The sequence below is a fragment of the Cyprinodon variegatus genome, unplaced genomic scaffold (assembly GCF_000732505.1).
Source record: "Cyprinodon variegatus isolate N-32 unplaced genomic scaffold, C_variegatus-1.0 Scaffold31, whole genome shotgun sequence".
Lineage (NCBI taxonomy): Eukaryota > Metazoa > Chordata > Actinopteri > Cyprinodontiformes > Cyprinodontidae > Cyprinodon > Cyprinodon variegatus.
In genome coordinates this window covers 807,565-816,186 of record NW_015150484.1, presented here as the reverse complement: position 1 = coordinate 816,186, position 8,622 = coordinate 807,565, and the positions used below count along the sequence as shown (strand labels likewise).

Sequence of the window (8,622 nt, the reverse complement as noted above, 5' to 3'; positions counted from 1 at the left end):
GGCCTGTAGAGGTCATCAGTGTTCCTGATGCCTGGCATGAATTTGTTAAAATGATGTCATTGTACAGACATTTCAAATCATATACACGTTTTCATAAAATAAAATAAAAATAAATAAATCACAGCATTACAAAAAGAATTTAGTGGGATTTCTCATTTCCAAATCTCACCATGAAAAATTTTAACTTATATGTCAGAACAGCCCAAAGTTTCATCAGATTTAGAAAATCTTTGTTGCCAAGTAGTGTTTTACACGGATGATTAACTTGTTTTTGATGATTAGGTGCTACACTCTTACCAGTACAGTTAGCATAAGTAAAACAACATGACCTGTGTAGATGTGTGAGGTGCATATTTGGCTAGAACATTCTACCACACTAAGAGGAGTGTTACTTCACTATATTGTTTCATTAAAAGTTACATTTATGATGCTATAAAACTACTGCTAGGAATAATGTAATAAGCAAATCTAACTGCTTACTAAAAACTCCCGCTTAATTTATTTCTATAAGCCTTGTCAGCCATTCCAGCTTTAGTAATGCCCAGTTCACTTTTGCTCCCTCGTTGTTCTCTATTGGGATTCCCTAACCCCTCAGGTTTCCTGTATGCTGCCTGTTTTCTCAGGAAAAAGAGTTAGAACTTTATCTTCTTGGTGATTCTTTAACTTAAGTCTGTATTTAATTAGCTCAGTGGCGCAGTGGGTAGCACTGCTGCCTTGCAGCAAGAAGGTTCCGGGTTTGATTCCCGGCCTGTTTGCATGTTCTCCCTGAGCATGCGTGGGTTTTCTCCGGGTACTCTGGCTTCTTCCCACAATCCAAAAACATGACTTAGGTTAATCGGCTTTTCTAAATTCTCCTTAGGTGCGAGTGTGTGTGTTCATGGTTGTTTGTCCTCTTTGTCTCTGTGTTGCCCTGTAATGGACTGGCAACCTGTCCAGGGTGGACCCGCCTCTTGCCCGTAGACAGCTGAAGATAGGCACCAGCACCCCTCACGACCCCAATTGGGATTAAGCGCCTCAGAAAATGGATGGATTTGATTACCATTGCTAAGTTAAGACAGCAGTGGCTTCTCCCGTCTTCTTGCTTACCTCTGCAGGCAGATGTGCTCACCACTTTGGGCTGCTGTTAGTGGTGGAATACACTCCTATAGTCGTTATAAGACATGGTTTCTTCCTGATCCAATCTGATGAAAAATTATATTTGTACACATTTTATTAGCTCAGTTAAGAAAAGAAAAAATACATTTTGCTTCTAGCGACCTGCTATTAGTGTTCATAGAGCAACAGTATAGTTATACTGAATATTAGCTTGGTCATTTTCATGCCAGGGGAACGCTACTGGAGAAAAGTTTCCATTTTAGCGCTCTTTACAGCTACTAAATATGCCCCTGAATGCACCACTCAGTGATATGTATGAATTTGCATTTGTGTCACTGATAGACTTTTTGATGTGTTCACAAATAAAAATTGAACATGTACAAAATAAACTACATGATTCTGCACAGTTAACATTTCCTCCATAGTACTTTACATTTAGATTCAAATCAATAACATACCTGTTCATGGAAATACATCTTAAATAACTCTGTACTTCATAGTAAAATACAGTAAAAGCCTGAGAGATGGATTTAATTTCCTTTATTTTATTAGTAGCCGTTTCTTTACAGATGAGCAATGTTTTTGTCCAAGCAGAACCATTCTGCTGACCATTTTACATGAAGGCTTTGGATTTGGCACAAACAAAATATACAAATTAGCATCCTACTCTGCCACCTTGATAACAAACACAAAGTAATCAACAATATATATGATACAAGATAAAAATGAAGTCATAACATGAAATGTCTTTAAATTATACAATGACTTCAGAGCAAAAAGCAAATTAAGAGAAAAAAAAAGCTATTTGTATCTTTTGGCCATAAAATACTTTTAATACAGCTGTTAATATTCAAGCTTCAGAATGGGGTTTAAAGTTCTGTTTAAAAAAAAGCAGTAATCATGTTAATCAGTCTGTTCTGATAAGGCCTGAGGTTCCTCTGCTCTCAGTGCAGCTGATTTATCAAGGCCCAGTAGTGAAGGAGAGGGAACCCAAGCAACAAGGATAAGAGAAGCAAGCTCATGGTCTATGTACAGCCAGATATTGATGTTTCTAGTTTAATGTGGAGTTTGTCTCCCCCTACTGGTTACATCCAGTGTAAACATAAAACCTGCTTTACGGCATCCAGTGGAAAACAGGCCTTTGTTGGGCTTGATAAAACCTGACTGTCCACAGCTGGCCTTCCAAAACCTGGATAAAAAATTAAAAAAAGATCCTGCTGTGTTTGTCTTAATTTGACAGCACGGTGCAGGGATGTGCCTCCATGTACATCTGGGTAGGTGAAGAGAAAGTGCAGAATTTCTCTTTATATTGAAGCATTGAATGGTAAAAACCAGCCATCGCTGTGGTGATGGTAGACACACACAGGTAACAAAGATCAGGGGAATCATTTACTAAAATGGAACTGAAAGATAAAAACAAAGTAAAGGAGTCTGAAAAAAATCATCTAAGGTCATTTTAAGATGAAATTTGCAGTGAGATCTGAACATATCCGAGCCAGGCTCCCTCAGAGGCGTGTAAACGGCTCAAATAATGTATGTAAGGGTCCAGAGATAAAAGGAGATAGAAAAAAAAGGAGTGTATAATTCAACAGGAGAAACACTTTAAGGACTAAAAAACCTCACGACTGCAGCCAGCTGTCTTTTAGTGGAAAGTAAAGGCTGCTGATAAAAACGTTGAAGGTGATATCATAACCTAGTTTTGACTGATTACTCCTGACATTTTGCTTAGCAGGACTGTCCTGTAAGCATAGAGCTTACTGAGCATGTCTAATGCTGTGAGTCCAGATAACTATGCAAAGCATGTGAAAAAGTTTTCTTCATCGACAATCCAGACACTAGAAGCAAAAACTGGATTATCTAAATATGCTATAAATAAAGACAGCCTAAATCCAAAACAACACATCCCAATTGGGAACACATATTCCACCTCAGTGTGGAGAAGTACTTGTGAGCAGATTGCTATCCAACTTAAACAGTTTTAGAAAACAGCTTTAGCAGTGAAATCAAATCCAAACTGACCCTAAAGGGTGACCCGAAATATGCAACCAGACTGTTGAACCAAAGCTTTCCTTAAAACTTAAAAACGCCACCTGTACTTTGCTCTAAAAACTAGTAGCAGTGACGGATTCGGTTCCTGATATATGAAGCAAATGTGTTTGCGGAGACCCAACAGAGGGAGGCGTAGCAGGCTGTGCTTGGAGGTGGAGGTGGGGTCCAGAGGATGAGGATAGCAGGAGTCATGGAGGCGTCTCTGCGTTGTTAGTAGTGGTCTTTTTCTTTGTGACCTTTTTCACTGTCTTGGTTTGAGGCTGGGAGGAGGAGAGGAGGAAGAGCTCAATTAATCAACTGAATGAAGAAAAGAGGAAACGATTAAAAAACAGTTTAGAGTTAAAACATTTTCAGCTTAGTTTTAGATATAGTCCCAGTAAAATATGCTCAGAGATGGACATATGAAGTGGGAAACAAGGGGAAAGCTTAAATCGGAAATTTCAAACACTTTTAATCACAATTAACCTGTAACTTTATTAAATAAGTACCGTTATAAATGAACCATAAGCCAATGAAAAGCTGCCAACAGAAGCTGAAAACTGTTCAAGGAGAAGAACACCCTCAGCGAGTGTAAAGAAGTGTGTTCCTACCTCTGTCTTCACAGTCGCTGCCTTTTTGGTTGTCTTGGTGGTGCTGACGCTGCGTTTAGGGCCTTTGTCCCCAAGATCATCGTCCGAGTGTTCAGTCCGAGTGTCTGACTGGTCAGAGCTGTGTTGGGATGAAGCGTCATCAGCAAGTGCTGCTGAGGAGCGGGCTGTGGACAGAGCGAGATGGTTAGTGAGAGCAGCAGAAGGGTCATCAAGCTATAAAGCCACAGAAAAAGGCCAGATTAGATCATCGGACAGCAACATTTATGAGAAGGCTAATTAATCTACTTTTTGTTTAATAATAAAAAAAAAAAAAAGGCTGCAGCTGTTCTAAAGTTTGAAGTATAATAAAGTGCAAAACAACCTCCTCCTTTTAGTCCAGCTTTATTTAAAACACTGTGGCTGTAAATGTTGTGGATCTAACAGTCTCATGCTTCAGGAGCTATAGGCCAGAATGTAAAAACAAACTTTGAGTACAGAAATATGCCTCCGAAACGTTCAGGTTTCCCAGTCAGGGTTTGATGTAAACCCGCTGTAATCCAGGCTTAAAAACGGTCTTTCTAATCTGATTTGGATTATAGAACCCAAGATAAACCAGTCTGAATTAAACCAACCTGAGCTGGATTCCTTTACAGTTTCTAGGAAAAACAAATCTATGCACTTTTCTCAGACTATAACATTCATTTAAAATCTAAACTACAAACACTGATAACAAAAATTGTAAAATTATAGATGGATGGGAAGGAAGAAAGTAAGGCAAGAAAGAAAAAAAAAATGCAAGAAAAAGAAAGAAAGAAAAAAAAGTAGGACACAGGGACAGAAAGAATAAAGGAGGGAGAAAAACAAGAACACACAAAAAAAGTCCATAAACCCCAGGAGGAGCAAGCTACAAAGGTCTGGGAACCACTGGAATAAAGAATGAAAAGCATTCAACTGCTTTCCATATTGTGATTTTTTTTTAAGTTTCCCTTATTCACCTGAAAAAAGAAATCAAATTTCAAACTTTACAGACTGTAAACAATAAAGTAGCAAGAAAGTCCCTATAAACTCTGGAATCAAATAAGTAGAGGAAACCAAGTCACAGCTCTGATGATGGAAAGTCAAGAAAAAGGAGTCCAGTCAATAAGAACTCGATCATTAAAGATTAAAAACAGCTAGATTCTAAGAATAAAAGACAACACCCTGCAGGGATATTTGGTTCTTTGGAATTTAATAGTTCTGTAACCAGTGTACAGAAGAGTTAGAAGATGACCCATAATGCTCATGATGGACTGTAGTTGAAAGAAAATGAAACTAAATGTGCCCTGCGATGGACTGGCGACCTGTCCAGGGTGTACCCTGCCTCACTCCCATCGACGGCTGGAAATAACCAGCACCCCTCGCGACCCCAGCTGGGATAAAGCATGAGAGAAAATAGATGGATGGATGCGTAATAAAAATCCACAAGGAGAGAATGAAAACATTGAAACAGGTTTAATACCAGTGTGGCCTGCCCTTCTCTTTCCTTTGAATCATTTCAGATCATCATTCATTTTTTTTAATAATATAAGATAATCAGGAGGCATTTCCTGCCAGCAATACTTTGACAGCACTTATGTTTCTTATCTCATGGCTAAAGTGTCCGGACCAGCTTTAAGGTAATCAGATTTCTGTTTCCAAAGATTTGAAGTAGGAAGTCTCTAAAGGTTTAATCGGAGATGGAAAACAGTGCTGCACTGTGTATCACTCAAGATGAAGCATGTTTTGATCAACTTAAATCCCAATAAAGTTGTTTTACTGAGAAGTAAAACCTAAAATAATGAGGATTTATTACAATTTTAGGTTAGAACTATTTGATATTTGGCGTTTTAGAAACTTTTTATTAGAAACTTGTTTGGTATCTAACCAATGTTGGTACTACAGCTTCAGCCTCCGTATCCATGACAACAATCAGCTGAGCAGTGAGACAAAGAACCATCCCTCTAAAGCTCTCCTGCCTCCAAAGTCACATGTTTTCACCCACCTCCCAAACTCCACTCTCTCTAGACGGCTGTATTATTCTGCAGCTGACTTAGAAATCATATGACTCCTTCCAGCCCAGATTCTCCCAGCCCTGTTTTAAAGTCGGCAGTTCCTAAACATCACGCTCTTACCCAGGGGGTACCAACTGATTTTTTTAAACCTAAGTACAGCTTCATGCTGCTGTTATTAAAATCTGATGGGATGTTTGCGGCCTTACTCTGGCGTGCAGAAGAACTCCTTGCTCGAGGCAGCGTGCTGGCCCCCGAGCTCATCTCGTCCATGTGGTCCCGTCTCATCCGAACCTCCGACGTGTGCAAATCCAGCTCATCCTCCGTGTTGATCAGAGTCAGGTCCTGCATGCTGAAGCTGCGCAGCTTGTCAGAAAGCACACCCTGCCCCTGGGAATTTTTGGGTAAAGTAAACACAGATGCTTTGGAGATGGGACAGCGTGGATACGTCAATTCTTTTAGCGGTTCGGACTCAGTAAAAAAAGAAAAACCATTTTAAAAATTCAGCAGGCAGCTATTCCTTTACGATGCTGTTAAGATTCAGTTGGCTTCAATTTTGCAAAACTTTTGACACATAGGCAACTCTTTGGACTTTTTCTTCTCATTTAAAGGGCAGCTGTGGCTACAATGTAGTTTGCGTCAGTGTGCGAGTGAATGACTGAATGTAGTGTAGGCGCTTTGGTCAGTCATCTGACTTGAAAAAGCGCTATATCGGTACAGGCCATTTACCATTACCATGTTATGCTTCAGATTGTTATATTAGCCCAGAAGCCTCAAGAGCTTCTGTCATAACTGGTTGTTCCAAACCAAAACAGACTGAGGTTTACAAACAGCATGGATTTAATGTAATATTGAGGCAGATGAGTGACAAACAGGCAGGGAAACATGGAAAATTAACTATAAATACCCTATGAAATAATTTTTTATACATGTCATTAATTATTCAAACTGGAAATAGATAATTTACCTAATAAACAGGTAAATATAGCTATATTTTATGAGGTAAATATCAATATTTCATGTTTTAATAAACTAATAGATGTTCCTGCGCTGAAGACCACCATGAATTAATCAGAACTGTCACACATCTTTAAAAGTACACTGCACTTTCATACGCTGCTCGTTTCTGTGCATCAGCACTTTTGAGTGAAACATGGCGACATGAGGCTTTAGTGCATATGCACCATTTAAACATGAGGCATACATAAGGTCTTTATTTAAATCCTGACATCAGATGCTCACCTTGGTAGCTGCAGTGACGGCAGCAGTAGCTGCGAGGTTGAGACCCCGTTTTCCAAACTTCATCATGGTCTCATAACTCCTGTCTTTGGCCTGGGCGATGTATTCATCGATTTCCTTCACATAGCAGGAGGATTAGATCAAACACAAAAAGGAGATAAACAGACTTAACGTGAAGGCTTGTAAAAGGGAATTTTATCAGACAAGAAAAACATTAACATCCATGTGGATTTCATTATGGTTAGGGTTAGACTTTACCTTCTCTTTGTTGGAGAGGGTTGGGTGGACAAACTTGCGGTAAAGAACGCTGGAGCCCTTGGTGTAGGGGGACAGGAGCCAAATCACAAAGGCTATCTTTAGTTCAAAGTAAAAGGGAAACCTGAGCAAAGGAATAAAAAGTTTAAGCTCTAACCGGCAGTACTTCTGTCCAAACTTTGATAACCACGATTATAAACAAGAGAACGAGCTCAGAGGTTAGAGGCAAAAGAGGAAGTTATTCTGCAAAATCTAAAACATTTCTTCATTAATACTAAAGGTGCTTTTGTTGTCCTCCTTTTACATTTTCACAGGTAAACAACAACAATTAGAGAGGTGCTTTTTGTATGTTAATATATTTCTAGCATGTACTAATGCTCCATAAGAATTAATAGCAAAAACTGACAACCCATTCATTTTAGACTGACATACTGAAAGCATGCATCACTTCTGGAAACATGGAGCCTACAGTAGTCTTTTCAAAATAACAAATTTTGCTGGAGAAATTGTTCAAGAAATTAAAAAAATATATTGTTTTCAAGTAATATAATGATTATTACAAAATAACACCAAATCAATGACCAATAAATATGTTTTTTTTAAGAACCTTTAACCCAAGAACTGGAAGACATTTTGAATATCTAAAATAACTAAAATAACCAAAACAAGTAATAAAATAGAATCATAATATGTTAACTAAATGCTCTTAAATAAACAAAAAAAATCTTAAAAAAAAAAAAAAAAAAGAATAAAGAAACAATGAATAAAATTGGGACTGAAAAGACAAATCTGATTAATTGGTGAAATAATCTTCAACTAATCTAGTAATAAATTGATCGTTAACTGGAGTATAGAGACTTTATTGATTAATTGAAAAACAAAAAAACCCGACAGATTAATCGATTATCAAAATAATCGTTAGTTGCCACCCTAAATAAAATTGATCACCAAATCTATGTAAACAAAAGTGTCTGTTATAGTCTTCGGCAGAGTGACGGCTGGTTTATTTTTTTATTAGCTACTTGGAGTGAGATACTTTTTAATTCTGAACAATTCAGCTTGCTTTTATATTTAATAAACAAACTTATTTCATTGCACAATAATTATCATGTGTGTTTTATTCTGTCTCCCCCCCTCTACTGCACTTTTATACTAACCCATCAGAAAGACGTCATTCAAAGAGATGGAAACTCAAACAACCTCTCATTTCACAGAACACGACTCACAGCTTAAACTACAATAACAAGCCTGTTTTTAAGAATCAGAATAATTAATATCTGTCAATCAATTGTGTTTCAAAAGCCAGCTGAATAATACAAAACATGATTTTATTTTACAACTGGTTATTACTTTTATGTTACAGAAAACATAAGTCCCTTTATGCCAGG

The 8,622-nt window shown here is 37.9% G+C and overlaps 1 protein-coding gene across 1 annotated transcript in view; it reads right to left on the bottom strand.

Annotated features, from left to right (window-relative positions):
• Positions 1–1,613: 1,613 nt before the first annotated feature.
• The window catches only part of reep2 (receptor accessory protein 2), a 14,649-nt gene continuing 7,640 nt past the window's right edge, over positions 1,614–8,622 (bottom strand). The window contains exons 4-8 of the mRNA XM_015401321.1: positions 7,238–7,358; positions 6,983–7,096; positions 5,950–6,130; positions 3,735–3,898; positions 1,614–3,404 (exon numbers count right to left, since the gene is read on the bottom strand). Of these exons, the coding sequence (XP_015256807.1) occupies positions 3,333–3,404; positions 3,735–3,898; positions 5,950–6,130; positions 6,983–7,096; positions 7,238–7,358 (652 nt within the window). The 3' untranslated portion in view covers positions 1,614–3,332. The remainder of the gene's footprint in view (positions 3,405–3,734; positions 3,899–5,949; positions 6,131–6,982; positions 7,097–7,237; positions 7,359–8,622) is intronic.